Below are 21,306 nucleotides of genomic sequence, written 5' to 3' on the forward strand. Positions count from 1 at the left end.
GTGTCACCTATATTAATTACTGGTACCCAGGAACTAAAGACAATGAAGTGAGACTTACGGATGGAGTGGGAGCCTTTTAACTTTGAATGTTTTGGCTCTGGTACAGTTAAGTCAGCTGCTTATGGTTACTCTCTTGCATATGAGAATTGTTCTGCTTATTTCTAGCAAAGTATTGCTTTTGCTGCCATGTAAGCGCGCGTGAGAAAAAATTCTGCTCCCGGGGCCTTACGACTAAAGGAAGCTGACCTCTTTGTTTTGCAAATCTTTACCATGCTAATTAAAAAAAGAACAAGGGCCCCATCCTTCTAAGCGTCAGTAACGGAGTCCTAGGGTGATCCTGTACAGAACATACTACTTTTTCCCCCCTTGCTTTGTTTTTATTTTCATCCCAGAGACTTGATGGTAAAATGAATTAATAAATAAAATGAGTGAATGGGTGGGAGATGAGGAGGAAAGCTAATACGATTAAAGCTGATTTGGGCACTGGCAGAGAGTTCCTGTCGGTATTAGAGTAACAGCTGGTGCACTTCCCATTAGAGGAGAAAGTGAAGAACTTGCCTTAAAGGATGTGTCGCTGTCAGGCTGAGGGGGAACGGTTACAGTGAGCCTGAAGGAATGTGTCCCAAGGTAAGTGAATGTCAATGGCAGGGAACAGAGCTGAAATGGTACTGGGGCTAAGGCCTCCCTGTCTGATAGTGACAGGCTCTTGTAAAGGGGTGAGATACCTGGGGAACAAACACCCAAGGGTTAAAAAGCAGAGAGTGCAATCTGGTGAATTCTAAAGGCAAAACGTTGCAGTTCAGCAGTATTTTTTGAGGCCCAGGGAGAAACCATCTTTTGCAAGGATGATTTAAGCCAGGGGTTCTCAAACTTCATTGCACCACGACTCCCTTCTGACAACAAGAATTACTACAGGACCCTGGGTGGGAGGGCAGGGAGGCAAAAGGGTGGAGCCCGAGCCCTGCCACCCCAGGCTGAAGCTCTCGGGCTTCGGCTTCAACCCTAGCTCCGGGCCCCAGTAAATTTAACACTGGCCCTGGGGACCCCATTAAAATGAGGTCACAACCCACTTTGAGGTCCTGACCCACAGTTTGAGAACTGCTGATTGAAGCGTATCCAGGGAGTGGGAGAGTGCATCCCAGCCAGCGGTATCACACCAGCTTTCTCTTCAGTTTGGGGATTGGAATTTTAAGAGGGGCTCCTACGAGCTGCCACAAGCTCCTCATGGCACTTGAATGATTGGAGTGATGGAGCACTAGAGAAGGCTAAACTGCCTGGCTGCTCTCTGCTTGAGGCTGGGAACAAACTGTTTCATGTTCAGTGGCAGTTTTTCAGAATTAGTGGCAAATTCAGAGGTGATATGAAAGGTGATGTAACCGAGACTTTTAGTCTGAGACTCCCTCTGACTTTTATATATCCACTTACTGATGCATGAGCCAAGGACAGCAAAGCCAGTATAATTTACATGTTGAAAAGGAGTTATTTGAAGATGTACATTAAAATAGGGCTAGCCTGCTTTCATGTACACATTCATCCACATGTGTGATAAATATTTGTGTACACATTCTCTATTACTTTTCAAACCTGCACACTGCTATATGGAGACAGCACCGATGATAAGAAACAGGAATAAGTATATTCTGTCTGGTTTAGGCATTTATTTAATGCCAGTTACCGTAGGCTCTGAGAAAAGAAAGCTATAAGTTCCTGGATAGATAGCAGGCCTTAACTTTGTGAATAGTGCTTCCTCATATTAGAGTTTAAAAATGAAATCTTGATATTAACCAAAAATAAGTAGGGATTTATCTTTGGCTTCAAATATTGATTTCAAATTTAGCACCTTGGATGTTTCACTATCATCAAACAATGTCAACAGAAGAGGAAAATTTAGAAAAATAGTTCATTATTAAACCTTAGCAAAGACATTCTGGGGTCAATACAACCCATACTTCCAAAGCCTTGAAGGGTTTGCTCTCAGCAGAACCATTGTGGTTCTGTTGTGCACAGTGGAGTCAGGGTATGTGCTCTTCCCCCACCCACTGCCATGTGATTCAGTGCCCAGCTTGGTGTCGTCTCCATGTATCAGTGTGCAGGTGGAGCAGGGACAGAAGATCTGCTGCTACATGGAATCTTTCACTGGGATGGGCATGAAGTAGTTTCCATGGAGCAGCTCCACAGACTTGTGGAATAGATGTTTCCATCTCATGTACTGCATAGTTACTTGGGTAGGGCGGTGAGTGCCGAGCAAAGGATTTTGTACTCTGTGTAGATGAATGAGAACTTGCAGAATCCTTTCTGCTGACAATAATGGTAACAAGACTCTTTAGAGTGATGGTCGTCCAGCTTTTTTGCTCTGTGGACAACTTCACAAGAAAAAGACTCCTCTTATGGATCATCCCCCACCTCCCAAACCACTTCTTAAAATGTTCCTTGATTGTGGATTACTAAGAAGGGCTCCATGAGTCAGAGAACTTTTTTTTTTTTTTTTAATTGAAAGGTTTTGGGAAGTATTATTCCATGTCTCAATGAATTCAAAGATGACACATGTGCCATGTTTACTGATTGTATCTTCCTAGAAATTATTACTTTGAACTTAACCTAGAGTGTAATGCCTGTTATTTTGAATAACATAAGGTGGAGGATGGAATGAAAGTCCAGGTAATTATCATTGGATGGGCATGCACAATCTTGTGCTTGGTTTCGTACACTGCTGCCTTCTCCCATGGTGCGAGTCTTTCCGCCTGTGGTGACATGACACCCAAACATATAAGAGCTCAGCTTCAGAATCCTCGGAACAACTATATCACTCTCCACACCAATATGTCCTTCTACTTTCCAGGTGATAAGGTACCAGGTAAGGAGTATTAACTAACTTTACAACATAGAACATTCATGAAAAAGTCGCAGTGCTGCTAGTAGTTTTCACCTGTTGTGGGTCAAGCAGAGAAATGCAAATCACAGCAGCACGGATTCTGATTACTGTGTATCTAGCAGGGAAGTTTTCTAGACTGCACTATTGACTCATAAGGAATAATTATGATTTATTTAATAGGAAATTATTTAATTATTATTTAATAGGAAACTTGTATTTACACACACACATGCCCCTCTACCCCAATATAATGCGACCCATATAACACGAATTCGGATAGAACGCGGTAAAGCAGCGGGGAGCCCCAGGCCCTTTAAATCGCCGCCTGAGCCCTGCTGCTGGAGCTCTGATGGTGATTTAAAGGGCCCAGTGCTCCACGCAGTGGCTGGAGCACCGGGCCCTTTAAATCACCACCGGGGAAGCCTGACTGTACCGGTTTACTTTAATCTCCGGATATAACGCGGTTTCACCTATAACACGGTGAGATTTTTTTGGCTCCAGAGGACCACGTTATATCGGGGTAGAGGTGTATATATAAAAACACATGATAACTAATCTCAGTTAAAACAATCTTTGAGTGATGAGAAGAGGGATAATTTACGCATCTACCCTAATTACGGATAGCAACCTTCATTTATGGTATGTATGTAAAATATGCATTCTTTTTTCTCATTATAATCCTTTCAGTCTTAATGAACATTCTGCAATCAGTTACACTTAGGTAAATTCAGAGAATGAAATTGTACATTTCAATGGGGTCTTCTTCAGATTTTCCCCATGCGATAGATGCTGGGCCCGAGGCAACCCCCACTGAAGTCAATCAGGCCCATAGATCCAATGGGAGATTCTCACACAGAGAACTCTGTCGGACTGGGCCCTAAGTATTTTAAATGGCAATGAAGAGGAAGCTGACCCGTAAACATATCGTCCATCCTACCTACCTACCCACATACTCATTCCTATTCAAAAGACCAGGTCTTAAACAAAAATGAAGCATGCACTTCTTTGTGCAACAGGACAGTTTAATTCTTATACAGGAGTTCTTTTCAAAATTAATCAATATGGTGTATATGTATATATTAATAGTGTATAGATAGCTGTATTCTTCCGAGTATTAGCTGATTAGTAGTTCATAATTCAAAAATGACTCAAGCAAAATTTCCATGTAGCTTTCATGGGAAAAGAGTCAGCATTAAAGAATGTTCTGATATTTTCAGAATGCTTAAGAGAGAAATGTAGAGGCAAAATGGCAGGCTTGGTTCCATATGGATTCCTCCCAAGTTCACCAATTCCAAAGAAAATTCCATTGGAAATTATTAATGCCAGAAATGCAAATGGATGCCTTGGACAAATTGCTTTTTGTACCATGGTTTGTTTTGCAGTGACAGTGAGGAGCTCTCGGGATTTCATGGGCTTTTTGCTTCAAGCTCGCAGGGTATCTAATGATCAAGTTGCTGGCACTTTTGTTTTCATTCCTCCGGGTTCCAAACTGCTGACTTGTTTTGAAGATGGCGATTCTGTAACCCATTCTGACAAGTCACTGAAGAGAAACCTGTCATTTGTGTGGAAGGCACCTGCCCAGCCCATTGGAGACATCAAGTTCTTGTAAGAATATATGGATCCTAACCCTACTTCATATCTATGGAAAGTCCCGATGCCCTTACAGTTTGCCATGTTCAATGGGGGAGGGGCAGGGAACAGTGTTTAGATATTGCTTGAGATTCACCAAATATTGGAGTAATTTCTGAGCTGCTGTAAATTGTCATAGATTCATTGTCTTCAGTGGCAATTTACAGCAGCTGAGGATCTGCTCCTTTGTATTTACATGGTCAGCTTTCTCCTACTATTAAACAAATCTGCAGATGGAAAACAGCCTAAATACTTTGGAAATCAGTAGCCCTGTATACGATTTCACTGATTTTTATTTATCTCCTTTAAAAAGTTAAATATAAATAGAATTGTTCACAGAATAAGTTATTGGCTTGCATCAGATAGTAACAGAGAGGACACTAGATATCCAAGATCAGATACTATAGCTCAGTTTAGGCAGTATAAGTTATGAGTTACACCAATACATATTGCACCCAAAAATACTGTCATTAAAAGAATCTTAAAGTTGCAAAGTGAAACACTCCAGAATTAGGAAATGGCAGCTGACCCGGGGCTGCCACAGGTGTTTAATTGCTGTGTAGCCACACCCCAAGAGACACAGAATTCCTAGGTTCAATTCCAGGTTCTGTAGGAAAGTGTTTTTTAGTAGTTATAGACCTTTCTTGTCTGTCCTCCTCTGGCAGAAAAGCAGCATGGAAAATATCAGCTTGAATGATTAAAGCTTGGCAAAGTTATAAGCAACTGAATAGAGGGGCTTATAATAGAAAGTGTCCAACAGTCTCAGTTATAGGTGGTGCTACCAGCCCTGCTATAATACTGTTATAAAAGTAAAATTGATGAGCCTTTTAAATCAGTAACTCCCACTTGCCTCCTTGCCCACGGAAGCAAAGCTAGTAAAAGTTTTCCAAATGTATTTTTGTTAAAATTTGAAATTGTTTTATTTTCCCATTCAGTTTTGCATCAGCCCTAATTTTAAGTGAACCATTACACTGCATTTTCCCTATGGTGTCTAGTGTATTTTATTTTTAATATAAAAACTGTGATGGACTAATCTATTAATTTTTATTGCACTGTTTTGTTTTTTTAAATAATTCCTTCTGATTAGGGAAATTTCTGATGTTCTATTAATGATACAGGGTGACTAAATTTTTGCCTAACATACGTTATTTTTGACAGTTTATCGGTGGTCCAGTCATATTTTGTTTACTGGGTAAGGATTGAATCTGCTATTGTGTCCCACCAAATACAAAACAGAACACCTGCTGCTAGTAGCAAGAAGTCCAGCACTATAATGCCAACACCACTGCAGAAACCTACTGATCTAAAAGTAACAGTTACAGCAAGCAAAGGTATGTGTTATTTTACTGACAACTTAGTTCCACTAGAATATTTTTATGGTATATTCCTTCTTCCAGCTAACACAAGTGACATAAGTGAACCTCAGGAGTTCACTTAACATAGTTACTGGGGCCTAATCCCCTGAGGAAAGTCTTGAAGTGACACACTCATCACCAGGGTCCAGGCTTTAATCTGAATGAGGGCGGCGATATACAGTTTAAACAATGTTGCCAACTTCCATGATTTTATCCTGAGTCTTGCTACAGTTGATGTTTTACTTAAAGCCCCAGCTCCAGGAGACACATGGTTTCATGAGAATTTCAGCTTTCATTTAAAACAAAAAAGTTGCTAGCCCTCCCGGTTGCAAAGAACAGCATGAAAACATAACTTGAGTGCACTCAATAGACTCAAATGAAAAGAAAAAGAATGTACTCTTTTTAATCTCAAAAATATAAGCCAGTTTCATGATTTTGGAGGCCTGGCTCATGTTTTTGGATGCTTGGGTGTGGCATTATTGTTTAAATAAGAGAAAGTCCTATATTTATTGTCAGTGTGACTGTTTGATGACCTCAACTATGTGTATTGGACAAAAGGCAGGTCATCTGTCATTTCTCTCAGTTTGGAGTGAGCAGGTCTTTTTCAAAGTGAATGCACATCTAGGAAGCAGTATTTTATCATTGCTTCAGCAGTCTTGGGTGAGTGCAATACCCTCTTCCCAAGATGGAACGAACCATGAATCTAGACTTTTAAAAAAATGAGCCTTGTTTCTTAAAGTATTCAGCATGGCACCTTGGCTTTAATTTAATTATTTTATCTGAACTTAATTTGGGGAGGGCTTTATTGGTTTACTCTCCAGTTTCCATGGGATGCCTAGATTTCTATTTAAGCTTTGTGCTATAGAAATCAAAGTTATTATTATTATTATTTTTAGTATATGAATGCAGATAATATATTAATCAATGTCATTACAAATCAAGGTTTGAAACAAACAATACAAAGAAAATACACTTGTTCTCTTTTTTGTGTTTCTTAAGGTTCTGCTACACCCAACAGTATTACTGTCTTTACTCAGTCTGCAAAATTTATGCCTGCCAGACTGACTAGAATTGCAGTGACAAAAGTACTGGAGCCTGCTGTTGGAAGCAGACAAGACACAGAACAACTTGATAAAGGAAAGCAACAGTCTGAGACCTCTGTGGATTCAGTAGCCTTGAGGGTCAGCAGCAGACATGGAGGAGGGCAAGCCAACAGAAGCAGCATCTACAGTGATCAAAGTCTGGAGCCATCACTTGAGTTTCAAGGGTTGGACATGGCGAACATCTTGCGAAGTTTCATTTTACAAGCTTATACCTCCAGCCCCAGCACACCTGATGGGTACTGTGTGAACAGTGAATGTAATGTACTGAATATGAATACAACTACTTCTCCAAAAGTTATGGAAGGAGTAAATTAGCACCTGTTTCTCCATGGGGCAAGTGGTGCCCATGTGGCAAGCGGTGCATTCCTACTAAGTATTTGCATGGTGAGATTTTGAAAATTACTCAGCCCCTTTTGGGGCTGGGTGTGATGTAAAGTGAAGCTAATACTACAACGGGACACTTTAAATAGAACTGAGGAGAAGGTACTCAGACAACTTATATTTACATTTTTCATATTTTTCTAAAAATAATCAAAGAAATGATGAATCTAGCAAGGCTAGCCTTCCATCACTGGGGAGAAGGAAAAGGAAAACTGAACTAGCTGATTGCAAAAGTTTGGATTCAGTGGGACTTGGGCAGGATTGGGGCCAATAGGCATCTATATAATTGGGGTGGGTAGGAAGAGAAATTTGGCACTGAATGTTCTGCATTATCTTATCTGTACTGTACTTAGGTTGGATTGCATGACAGCTGTCTCTATGGGCCCCTCTCATCACAATAAATGTGTACGTCATGAGGCTATTCTAGCGAGCAACATTTTTAATAAAGTCCAGGCTCTGGGTTTTTTTCATTGTAATTTGTACAGATAAACAAAATATATTAAACTTATCCCTCCTTTTCCAATATTTTAGACCACCAAGCATCTCAGGTGCTTCCACATCACAACTGTGTTTGACATGTAAGGAAGATATACAGGTAAGAACTGTGTGGGGTGTTTTGTTTTGTTTTCTATTGTTGGGGTTCCCCCAAGACCTCTTCAGTTCCCTAAGAACTCAGTTTGGCTCCAGTCTCATCATTCAGCATATAATCAAATTACATTTGAGTTGACTGGGCTTAAGTGAAGGGGTTGGGTACAGGGTATGCCACACGTCCAACCCAATTCCTTTATATACACTTACAGTGCATCACATGTTTTGAGATTGGCGTTGTCTCTTTGGGCTGGTCTACACTTGGGGGGGGGGGGGGAAATCAATCCAAGATACGCAACTTCAGCTACACGAATAGCGTAGCTGAAGTCGAAGTATCTTGGATCGAATTACCTGGGGTCCAGATGGCGCAGGATCGATGGCCGCGGCTCCCCCGTTGACTGCGCTACCGCCGCTCGCTCTGGTGGAGTTCCGGAGTCAACGGTGAGTGCGTTCGGGGATCGATATATCGCGTCTTAACGAGCCGTGATATATCGATCCCGGATAAATCAATTGCTACCCGCCGATACGGCGGGTAGTGAAGATGTACCCTTAGTAGGAACTAATCCCTGTACAGCATGCTCTACTCACACGCTGTCCATGCACAACTTACTCTTTACCTCATCTTACTGTTCTAGGCTTATCTGATCCATTGTTATCTTGGCCATTAAGTGATTCCCTGGATGTTTCTCCTTATCTTAGCTAGTACAGACATTCTGTTTCCAGCCTGCTGATCCATTTACCTCCCTAACCCCATCTCCCAAGAAATGAGGCCTCACCCATGTCCAATTACTCACGTCAAGTCAGGCCTGCATCTGCCACAAAATGGAAAATTATTGGAAGCAGGTGGAAATTTTAGCAGCAGATGACAATGAAATCTTTTGCATCTTAACAGCAACATGTGTTCTGTATATGCCATGTATATTACTAAAGCTATTTTAACACTGTTAGTGAAAATATTCCAAACTCTACCAGTAGAGCCATGTGCCTTGATTACTATGGGTTCAACTGTAAAATGATCTGAAAAACCTTTTTGATACACTGCAATGACATGATTTTAAATTGCAACAATTTGAGATGTTTTTGGTTTAGAACCTTGCACTGGTGTCCATGGGGAGGCTGGAAATCTCCTTTTTCTGGTGATCCTGTTTCTAGCCCTGAAAGGCTGATAGATATTAAAGCTGTCAGTGTCTAGGACTCTGATCTGAGTCTCAGGCAGTTGTATTCTTTTGGGGGAGATTCCACTATATCTATTGTGACAAAATGGCCAATGTTGTTATGGTGAGTCCCATGCTTCTCTTGGCGGGGGGCTAAGACACCACCCTTTACCCCTGCTCTTGGGGTGCCGAGGGCCCCTCTAGTGGCTTGGGAAGGTGGTAGAGCAGGGAAGCGGGGGAGGGGTCTGGGTTTACTCCATATTCTGAGACCCAGCCCCTCTCAACCCCAGCAGGTTTCTTACCCTCTTCCCCCTTGAGTAGGGTTACCCTCGGTCCTTGGACGCTGGGGGAGGGAGTCTCCCTTACTTCGGTTCTCTGGTCTTTCAAGTCTCAGCAACACACCTCCAAGCTCCAGTCCTCTCTCCTTCCTCAGACAACCTGACTGCCTGAAGCAGGGGGTTTTATTAGGGTCCTGGCAGGGTCTTAATTGACTACAGGTGCTCCAATTAACCTGTCTCAACCCTCCCTAGTCTACAGGGAACCACGCCTTAATTAGCCTAGGGCTTATATATTTCCCCTCTCCCACTGCTCCCTGGCCCTCATGTATCGCACTACCTATCTCTCTCTATATATATATGAATGAATTAATGAAGCAAGCCTGACCCAAAGCCCCATATCCAAGCATAGCCCAAAGATGGATCTATGTTCATCTGTTTTACCACTGAGCACTACCTGTGTCTTCATTTCACACCACTTCTCTCAGTGATCTTTTCTTGCAGAAATGGATGGGTTTACTGATTTGTTTTCCTGCTTAGCTTTAAACATTTTGCTAAACCTAAAACTCTTTAAAATAGTTCTAATTCACCCCGCTGTAAATACTGACTTCAAAACATATGCATGGTCCGGCTCATTGAACCACATAACCTATAGCACATGTACAGAAATGTACTATTCCTTTGAACTCTGAAATAACAAAAATAAATCATAATATATAAAGTGCTCACACAAATTTATCGGGAAGTACAGTAAGCTTAAACAGGCACTTTGGCATGGGAATGTAGCAGTACTGAATGTACAAGCACAACTTGGCTTTGTTTAGGCAGCTAAATGCCCCACATCTTGCTTTAAAGCAAAGTATACCAGCTAGAAACATTTCAGGCTGTTTCCTCTCTCTCCTTTCAGTATATGTTCAGACATAATGATGGGATTGTATTAGCTGCTGTTCTGGGCTGTACCTCTGAGAGGGCAGTCAACATCCTGAAATCCTCTTTAGCCTGCATGAGGTGTACAGTCCCAGGCAGTGGGGCTGATTCTGTTATCGCTTACTTTGGTGTAAAACAGGATCAACTCCATTGAAGTCAAAGCATTTACACTAATGTAGAAGCATTGTAGGTGAGGCTGGATTCAAACCCATTGTATTTATGGGTATCTGGCCTGTACCTGCTTTTACCAGACAGCTGGGGTCACCCTAGCCAATTTGTGAAGCGTACTGCTGCAGGAGGCCTCCAGCTACAGCTTGTTCTTTCAGGTGCAGCATCCTCCGTCAGCAGCCAGGGGTTGCAGTGGTGCCGCCTGATGCAGCTTTTGCTTTGTTTTGCGCCTGCTGCTTCCTGCTGCCATCCCTGGTGCCTCTGTGCTTTAGGGGAGGCAGCAAGCAAGCAGCAGGGAGAAGAGCCGATTCTAGGAACAGCACTTGTCCCAGCCAGGGCCAGTGCAACCACTAGGTGCACTAGGCGGCCGCCTAGGGCGCCTAGTGGTTGAGGGCGCCTAAAAGCCCGCTCAGGTGGAGTAGAGGTGAGCTGACGCGGGGAGGGCCGCCTGCAGTAACGGGGGGGGGGGGGGGGGGGGAGGGGTGCACAGGGGAACCTCTCCCCGCCCCAGATCACCTCCACTCTGCCTCCTCCGCTGAGCACACAGCCCCCGCTTCACTTCTCCTCCAATCGGCACCGCAATCCTGGGAGGGGAGGAGAATTAGAGCAGCGCCAGTGTGCTCAGCGGAGGAGGCAGAGTGGAGGTGAGTTGGGGCAGGCTCCCCGGGTGGGGTTAGCTGCCGGGGGGGGGGTGGTGGCAGGCAGGGTTAGCTGCGGGGGGGGGGGGTAGCTGCGGGGGGGGGGTAGCTGCGGCAGGGGGGCTCCCCAGGTGTGGGGGGGTGGCAGGCTGGGTTAGCTGCCACGGCGGGCGGGGTTAGCTGCTGCAAGGGTTGGCAGGGGGTGGGGTTAGCTGGGTGGGGGGTGGCGCAAGGTTGAAGTTTCGCCTAGGGCGCAAAACTTCCTTGCACCGGCCCTGGTCCCATCCCATACAAGTAGCAGCATGTTTCCTACTCTCCCATGTTTCAGAGATGGTGGGATTTAGGGAAGAAATACTGAGAACAAGAGAGTGTGTGTGTGTGTGTGTGTGTGTGTGTGTGTAATTGGAGACAGCATCTGAATTGGGGGTTTGGATAAACTAGGAAAGTTATGGGTGCTGGATGAACTGAGGGGTCCTGCATGAATGGGGGGCAGGGTGATGGCAGGGCCTGAACTGAGGCGGTGGCAGTAGGGGCTGAAGGGATGAACTGACAGAGACCCGAAGAGGTATGAACTGGGAAAAGGAAGTCTTGGAGAGATCAACTGGGGGTGGATGGCTGGAGCAATGACTTGGAAGGGGACAAACTGGAGATTAACTAGGAAGGAAAGAGGCAGTTGGGAGATGCTGGGGAAAGAAGAACTGTATGGAGATAACAGGTGGAGTCTGAGGTTGAGAAGGAGAGATGAACTGGGGACCTGGATGGGAACTAGGGCAGGAGCTGGAGAGTGGATTAGAGTGGGGGACAAGGGGAATAGAGAGGCTATGTGGTAAAAGGGAGAACACTACACAGAATACAAAGAAGGGGAGCAACAAGGGACAAGGGATAGGTCTGGGAGATGCCATAAGGAGAGAGAAACATGGGAACCCAGAGAATCAAGGAAGAGAACAAATGATAAATATTTAGGAGATTCCAGGAGAGAAAAAGGAGAAGAGAGGGAGATAGAGGAGAGATCAGTGAACAAATGGACCAGAGAACAGGTGCAGTGAAGTCAAAGGTGAGCTAATGTGGATCACTTGGGCAAAGGGGATGGGCAAGAAAAAATGAAAGAAGGGAAAGGAGAGAGAAAGAAAGAAGAGAGACACCAGGAACATAAGAGAAGAGAATTTTACAGATCAGGAAAGAAAGGACAGAATGAATCCAAAATGGAAGGAGAGAAACAAAGGGTGAAATCCCATAGTATTTTCCAGGTAGATAGCCCTTTTTCCATTTGGGGGAAGGGACTGGGAGGGCTGTTCCCGGTATCTGTGCTGTATTGACACTGCTAGCTAGCTACTCTAGATTCTGCAGTTTAATCACTGAAATTCTGTTGTTCGCTGTCTACATTTTATTGTCACATTTACCTTCTTCAGTGGTAACCTCTCCCACAATCTGAGCTATTGCTGTCTATCCCCTACCTGGCCTCACAGCTCACCAAGACTCCTGCCTGACTGGCTACCCAGCAAGCTTTTTAAACACCCACTAATGACATCATAGGCCAAGAGCTTTTCTGGTGTAATTGATGGATGTGCTAAAGAGCCTGCTGGACTGCTCAAGTTGCATAAAAACCAGCTACTAAGGGCCCGATCCAAACCCAAAGAAGCTGACCACCCATAGACTTCACTGGTTCTAGATCAGGGAGTAGCTGTGCAATGTGAAGGTAAGAGTTCAGTGCAGGTCTCAGATTCATTTCTTTCAGGGGCATCTCTAAAATCCTCAGATTGCCTCTGCAGCCAGTCTTGATTAAGATCTGTAGTGAAGTCTAGGCTAAAGTCTAGCCTGGGGTCTTCATTTTGTGACTGCTAAAACAAGGTGCTTTGCAACAAGAAGAAACTGAGAAATGAGTGAGTTAACAAAATACTAATTCACATTGTATGGGATGGATCAGCATTATTTACAGGTGGCAGTTTTCCAACTGACAGTGCAGCGTGGGAAAGCAGGCAACTTTTGGCCAGAGCTGAGTTATTGAACTTTAAAATCCTATGGGAACTTTTCCTTTTATTTAAATAGTATCAAAGGGCGAGGTAAACTAAATTCTTCTGTGACTCCCCTGCCCCAAAGGCCTGATCCAAAGCCCAGAAAAGTTAATGGGCATCTTTCTGTTGATGTGGCGGCCTGATCCTGGCATTAGCGAAGTGTAATCATTCGGTGCACTCAGGTGTCTATTTTATATTTTTGAGCAAGATATGTTAAGTGCCAGGTGCCAGGTACCAGCCCCAGAAATTGAAGTCCTTTTTACAGAGACTGGCACCTTGATGGGGTAAGCTTCCTACTCTGCCCTACCAACTTGCTTCCACTCTGAGCAATGGGACCAACTTCGAGTGTCTATTCCATCTATGGCATCCTGTGATGAGATATCAAGCAAGGGTGTCAGTTGTGTCCCTGTTGAATGCACCAACTCATTTCACAACCATTGGCTATTGTTCTTGGTTATTCCCAAACTAGGTGGATTTGAACCAGTGACTAGGAGCTGAAAGAGCCAGTTAAATTCCACAAGCTGTTTAGACTCTCATCCGATATTTTGTCATCTTTTTGCTTTTAAGGAGGTTGCTGTGAATTCCAACCAGGAGATGACAAAACCTGTGTTGCATGCTACTGCTTCACTTTCCACCCAGTTTTGGTACACTTACCTGCTTGCAGTTCCAGGCACAACGTCACAGCATAGAGATAGGGAAGCTGACTTGGATGTCTCCAACAGTTTATCATCAGCTTCAAGGCAGATGGCAGAGAGGCGGTCAGTGACACAGAAGGCTTCAGCAAACTTCTTGCTGCAGTCAGAACATGCAGTTTCCGGCGAGGAGGAGGAGAACCAAGAGGAGGTTACTGGAAATACACTTCCATGGGTGACCAGACCCATGCCTGATGCTGCTGTTCCTGGGAAAGGAGCAGAACACCCCAGAAAAGGGGGACAATTCATAGCAGCCCAACTTGGCATTCTCCTTGGCTGTACAGCTGCCCTCGGCATGGCCCTGGCTGCTGGGCTGCGCTGCATCCATGCCCAGTATTGTCACAAGCGAACAGAAGTGTCCTTTAGTGAACCAGACAATGATGTCATCACAATGAGAGAGGGTGGGGAGATGATGCAATTCAGGAAGATACGGGAAAACAGCTTTGTGCTGGTGCAGGCCGAGTACAACTGGATCAGCCCATCAGGCAGTGGAAAAAAGACAGTCATCTAAAAATACCTGCAAATCCCACATAGTGCTTTATAGATTAGGTAGCGTCGTATGTAGGGCAGATGGTAAAAATTAATTGGAATGTCTAACGTGAATACAGGAAGCTGTTGTAGTGTAGCTCCTATATATAACCATCTCAGTAAATATACTCCAACTGAAAAATGATGGAAGTAGATACATGTTCTGATCACAGTACAAATGCATGCAACTCAGTTACAGATGTTATGAAAATTAGATGTTCTAAATTACAGATGCTATGAAAATATAAGTAGACGTATTGTTTAAAGTATTACACTTAACATAATAAATATTGTATAGCTACTCATTAACTGTGTTATTGTAGCCATTACATTTCCTTTGTTGCCTTAAGGTATAATCAAAAATAGAAATTCTTCCTCTGCACTTTGGTGTCGTCTCTTATTTATTCTCAGCAAAAGTTTCTGGTGGCTTATTTTCTTCTTCTAGAAAACAGACAAAGGTGATCTTAACCTCAGTTCTCACTTAAAACTTCATACATTTTGACTGTGTGAGAGAGACTTCTCAAATCGGTAAAATATTTGACACTTGAATTCAAGTTCCTGCTCAAAAACACAAAGAGATGACATGTCAGTTGAGAAAATTGATCTGAAGAAGGCAGCGGCTGGCTGGCATTATTGAAGAGATCTGAAGGAATGAAAAACAAAGCAGTAAACACTAGCTTTTGGGGAGAAACATGCCTCCATGCAGGTGTAAATGGAAAGAAAACCTTTCCTGTCCATTTACGCCTGATGAGGAGACATGTTTCGGCTAACAGCCAGCATTTCCACAGACACATATTGAGTATCCTTCTGAGGTCTTTTCAGGGAACCCCAGCAAAGGCTAGCTTACAAATTAACAGCATCTTTGTACTCTGAATTTTAGCAAAACTTTTCTGATTCAGATTGTGCAGCGTTAGCTTCAGGCAGCCAACAGAATGGGCACTTACTTAGGGCCACATTGGGAGCTTATCAGAGACACATTTAATTTGCATTAAATGAAGCCCATTTACAGCCTGTGAAGAGGTCATGTCCAGGGCCGGCTCCAGGCACCAGCGAAGTAAGCAGGTGCTTGGGGCGGCCAATACAAAGGGGCGGCACTCCGTCCGCTATTGGGGCGGCACGTGCGGGTCTTTGGCGGGACTTCAGTAGCGGGTCCCTCAGTCCCTGTCTTCCTCTTTGAGCTGCCGCCGAATTGCTGCCACTGAAGAATGGAGCGGCACGATTGAGCTGCCGCTGAAGTACCATCAATCGGCTTTTTTTTTTTTTCCCTGCCGCTTGGGGCGGCGGAAAACCTGGAGCTGGCCCTGGTCATGTCACAGCATGCAATGCTCCATCTTAACCTAAGCAGACTCTGCCAGGACCTGTATGGGCTACACCTCTTTACTGGGTGTCACATAGAACTCAATGGATCATCCCAAGACTAACTGTACCATCTTATCTTTGATAGTGACCATGAGACTGACTATACTCTGACTTACACTTTGTACAGCTTCACTTTGCTTTGCACACTGTCTTCAACAGTAACAACAAGGAGTCCGGTGGCACCTTAAATCTGTTAGTCTTTAAGGTGCCACCGGACTCCTTGTTGTTTTTGTGGATACAGACTAACATGGCTACCCCCTGATACTTGACACCAGGTCTTAGGAGGGTAAGTCAGCCCAGAAATTCCCTACTATGCCTATTCTTGAAATGTGATGAGCATAATGGATTTAGTTCGTTTGCCAATACATTTTTGTATCCTACTTCTCTATGCAGAAGGAGTTTGATTTTTTCAGTACTATGATCGGTGGTCTTAAATGTTGCAGTCCATATGTGGCCAAATTCTTCTGAAACTAACTTCACACGCACAGTGAACTAGAGAGACAGTGGATGGAGAAAGGTCTAGCTATGTGGAACTATCCAAATGCACAAAAATGTATAAAAGTAAACTTGACAGGCTGAATCGTTCTTTATTATTACAAGGAAATTATTCCAATGACAACATCTGCATCCTTTCACTGCAGAATAAGCAAATCTTGGGCATAAAATGCTTTTTGTGAAATATTTTTGTTGCAAAACTCAGTAAAAAGCTGTTATTAAATAGCAATTATTGTAAGTGAATGTTCTTACATTCATTATGTTAGATGAGCAGGGTGCTTATGCATTATCTATTAGGAAGTCTATAGACTTACAAGGGGAAAAAAGTTCATTCCTCCAACAGGCAGAACACTTTTTCTGGTACAGGTATTTCCAACTGAGATTCTGTCCTATGTCACCCTTTAAAAAAAATTACAACTTTATATAACCCAATATAGGTGAACTGTAGTTTCTAAAGCAGACTGTAGTCAAGTCATTGTTAATGCATCCAAAAAAGTCCTAATTAACTGAGAAAATAGGTCAACAAGCTAGTAAATATTTAAACAACTATCACATTTTATTTAAAAAGTTTCCTATGACGGCTTAGCAGTTTATGAATAAATTACAAATGCTTATGTCCTCTCTCACCATTTTTCTGCCTGTCCATGTTTCACATTATCAGATAGTTATAGCTTAGAAAGCTTAACTCTCCCACCCCCACCTTTTAGCAGGTTAATTGGTGAAAGCAAAGGACACCAGAGTTGGGAATGATTTGGTTAGCATGATGGGATTTGGTGGAGACATGGGTCAAATCCTACTTTGTTACATTCACGCAAATCCATTTTTTATTAGTACTGGAGTAATATTTGCATTGTAGTAGTGCCTAGGAACCCTAGTTATGGACCATGATCCCACTATGTTAGGCACTTTACAAACACAGGACAAAAAGATGGTCCCTGTCCCACAGAGCTTGCAATCTAAGTAATTGTTACCCTCCCCACCGGTTGTCCAGGGCAGTGGTTGGTGGTGAGATTTGCACACCAAGAGTTCATCTAAATTGATGCTGGGAATGACTAACGTGAATATGCGCATTTTGCCGGGCCGCTGAAGAGCCCATTGTTTTTGTGCTTCTGAATGATGTATCTTTTATTATAATCTCTAATATTTAATACCTACATATAGGGCTTTTCTTCTGTCATTTATAAATATCAGTACATTAACTTATTAAAATTCAAATCACATTTTGAGTAACAAGTGAAAATGTATTTCCCCCTCTCTCAACAAACTGCTGATATTAACATGGGGGTGGCAAAAAACTTGAATGTATGCATTTGACTTTATTTTTACTACAGGATCCCAATGCTTACACCACAAATTGGCAGAAGGTGGTCTGTAAGTTGTTTTAGGCTGGCATTGTGCAGCAAAGTGACGGTGTTTGCATGAGGATCATTGGTGGAAGAGCAACAAAGAACAGAAGGTCAGTTCTAATAAGTATCCATTCCAAGTTGTAGCGCTGGGCTACACAACTAAAGGACATCAAACACGATTCCTGTGCCACCTGTATTGGTTGTCCAAAGCCTTTGCAACAATCCTCTAACCTTATCTGCTCTACATTTAAAAAAATAAAAGCTTTAGCAATAAAAAATTCTTTCAAGCTAACCTCTGTACAGATACACCCATTCTTCTCCTTATCTGCTTACTGTAAATGTCTCTTCCCTGACACCCCCCATGCCATCCCTCTCCTGCCTGTACAAACCACTGCTGCTCAGATCATCTTCCTGGCATGGTGATCTGTCTATTTTTGAATATCTTCATTGGCTCACTCTTTTCCAGTGTCACGGTCTAACTTCAACTGCAGCTCAACTTCCAGACTCTGAATAATTCTGCCCCTTACCGTTGGACATTGGGTCTTCATGCTATGCCACCTCTGCTCCACCTGGGGCTCTCCAGCATTCACAGAACTCTTGGCTACCCTGTTGGCTCAGCTTTACTAACGTAGTGCAGGATAAAGACTCTGGCTCCAAGAACATAGTGCAGTCATGTTGTTTTTTGGGAAGTTGTTGAATTGGAGAAAACATCTGAGGTCCAGGGCCCAAGTACATCCTAGCCTCACTATTTCCAATGGGGAGACTGTCTGAGAGACCAACCCTATAGGAAAGAATCCAGGGTGAAATCCTGGACCCACTGACATCAGTGGGATTTTTGCCATTGACTTCAGTGGAGCCAGGATTACCCCTATGGCCAAAATGTACTGTCAGTCCCCTTGACTTCAGCTACAACCATAATTCTGGTGACTGGTACAACAGGGCTGCAGAAGCTCATGCTGATGAATGCAGTCATCAACAAAAGCAGTGTTATTCACAAACTGAGTTCAAATGAGCCTCCCCCCCCCCCCCCCGAATTTTGCCTGTGTCACTGGGTATATCTACACGGCAAAAAAACCCAGACCTGCAGCAGTGAGTCTCAGAGCCTGGATCAACTGACGAAGCCTCATGGGGCTCATATTGCGCTGTTCAAACTAGCAGTGTAGGCTTGGGCTGGAGCCTGGGCTCTGAAACTCCAGGAGGGGAGAGGGTCTCTGAGCCTGGGCTCCAGCCCAAGCCCAAATGTTGACATTGCTATTTTTAGCACTGCAGCATGAACCCCGTGAGCCTGAGCTCAGGATCTGAGACTCGCTGCTGTGGGTTTTTTTTTTTTTTTTTGCTGTGTAGAAATATCCACTGAGATCTGGCTGGACGACTCTGCCAGCCCGGGATTGGCTCAGTTCTCCAGGCTACTCAATACAACACAGGCCAACTGAGGTGAAGCAGCCATGTTATTCTTATGGGACCTCAGATGCAAAAGAGGACACACACTGCAGACTAAAGCATTCGATGTGTTCATGCCGTGCAAGTCCAGGGGCAGAAGAAAACATGGGCTGAGAACCTGGGGGTGAGGTTTCCTCTCCTCCTATTTCCCTGCCAATCTGCCTAGTGCCCAATCCAGCTACTTGGTCTGGATGTTGTGCTGAGAAGTTGCCTTTATTTACGCACAGACATTTAAAAATGCCCATGCAAAGAGCTCTAGATGCCCTAACAATTCTTTAGATCTACAATCACAACTGAGTACCCAATAGCAAAACCTAATTGTATACAGCTAAAGCAACCCAAACAGCCAATAAATTGAAGCAGCAAAAACAGCTCTTTAACCCTCCCCCCTCCCCCAAAAAACAGACCCTCAACCTTTCCCAAAAGCCCTGTCAGATAAATGGCTTTTGCATCATGTTCAGAAGATTATTGAGTTTGGGCTTTTAATGAGTAAAGACCTATGTACAGCCCCATTTCAATTCCTTAACCCCCTCCCTGATGTGCCATGCTGTGAAGTCTTGTCTTGTCACACAGCAGCAGAGAAGCACTTTCTAATCTTGCTAGTTCCCTCTATTCACCTGGGGTATCACAATACTCCCTGCCTATCTGAACTTTCCCCCCTGCCTCCCTTTCAGTCACTGAATCATTTCCTCTCTTCAGATCTCATTTCCAGAATGCTCTTTTTTCATTAGCTTATGTTTGACTCTGTAAAGCACGCTGTTATACAGTGTCTGAAGGACCCTATCTCAAAGTACACTTTATTGTATATTTCAGTGTATGCTTTGCTGATTTACAGTTGCTCTAGCGAACATCTCCCTTTCTTACCAGAGTGGATACATAAAGGATATATCAGCTCTGAGTAATTATTAGTATGTTCCAAGGTTGTGTTCTACAATCAAATAATGTGTAGGAGGAAGGAAAGACTCCAGTTTATCAAGCTAAGGTCAAATAGCACAGATGGTCTCTCTTAATCTTCAGCTTGTAATATCCATTACAGATTGCATCTTCTAATGTCAAAGCATAATTTGTTGTTCTGAAATGTGTTGCTATTTCAAAGGCAAGTCAAAGATCAGAATCACTGAATATCAATGTACACTCATGTACGTTAGGAAGTGGTGTCCAGGTACCAAGGATGGTAAGCTGTTGATGTAGAGAGATATGTAAAACATGTGACTTGTTGATCTTTATTATGCAAACACGTGGCCTAAAGTGGAAAAATAATTAACCCAGTCAAGTGAAATGTCACAAGTAGTTCCCAACACTTAATGGAGTGCAAACGATACTTGTCAGACAAGTTAACTTTGATCTTCTCCTTTAGCCACAGCCCAACCCTTTCTGTAGAAATATGTGTGGAAGGGATAAATGTACAACAACAAAAATATGAGAAGCTCTCCTATGGGAAAAGTGCAGCATATTCATCTCTTGTGATCAGCACAGCTGTGCACTGAAGGTAAGGTCTGGTCAAAGGTGTGTAGGCCAGAGATCCCAAAGAAACTGTCAACGAGATCTGAGGTTTTGCTCCACCTGGAGTGAGCATCCTCCTCCAAGCTTCCCAGCCCCAAAGTGGATGTAAATGTAATTTACACTCACTTTACCTGTCCAGAGTGGTGTAAAGAGACCTAAAAGTACCTAAGAATCAGCTCCTAAATCTTTACTAAGGTGTTTAACAAATGACATTTTTTGTGTACCTCTTTCCAAATTGAAATATACAAATATGGAATTGCAATGCTATATAATTATCTGTTATTTAATCCTAAGGAAGAGGTAGAAATAACCTAGATAGATTTTTGTACATGTATTAGTGCAATTTGCTGTGACAAACCGAAATCATTGACGATAATGTCCATTCGCCTATCTCCAGCTACAGCCCCTAGCACAGCGGGGCCATGCTCTCAGTTGGAGCTTCTAGGCACTATCATAATACACATAATAAATAATAATAAATGCCTGCTTGACAGTCATCTCCCTAGGTCATCTGCTATAATAAGGGCCAAAAGGTGGTTTCTTAGCCCTTCTATCATTTGAAACAAGCCTGCCACAGGTTACATATGTTGGAATTCTAGATGAACCTCATTGAACTGCAAATGTGGATTTGCATTTCCCCTAAAGAACGGTTGATGATATTTAGGGTTCTAGCTCTACATATATCTATTACATTTTTTAAAAGTATATTACAAAGAAAGAAAAAGTTAGATTATTTGGTTTGGGGGTGTCCTGTATCTATGAGATAAAGTAGAGCACAAACGTTTTGTGAAATATCCCCTCACTAGTGAAGGGAGAGTAATCAGATTCTCGGGGTAGGTGT

At 43.2% G+C, this 21,306-nt stretch overlaps 1 protein-coding gene across 1 annotated transcript; it reads left to right on the forward strand.

Annotated features, from left to right (window-relative positions):
* The first annotated feature begins 592 nt into the window (after positions 1-592).
* On the forward strand, positions 593-14,704 carry REELD1 (reeler domain containing 1). Its single transcript, XM_065596438.1, has 7 exons — positions 593-627; positions 2,635-2,854; positions 4,255-4,477; positions 5,660-5,832; positions 6,856-7,195; positions 7,872-7,935; positions 13,670-14,704. Exons 1-7 carry the CDS (start codon positions 616-618, stop codon positions 14,303-14,305), a joined length of 1,668 nt encoding a protein of 555 aa, XP_065452510.1. The 5' UTR covers positions 593-615; the 3' UTR covers positions 14,306-14,704.
* Positions 14,705-21,306: the final 6,602 nt, after the last annotated feature.

Source organism: Chrysemys picta, chromosome 5 (genome assembly GCF_011386835.1).
Source record: "Chrysemys picta bellii isolate R12L10 chromosome 5, ASM1138683v2, whole genome shotgun sequence".
NCBI classification, from domain to species: Eukaryota; Metazoa; Chordata; order Testudines; family Emydidae; genus Chrysemys; species Chrysemys picta.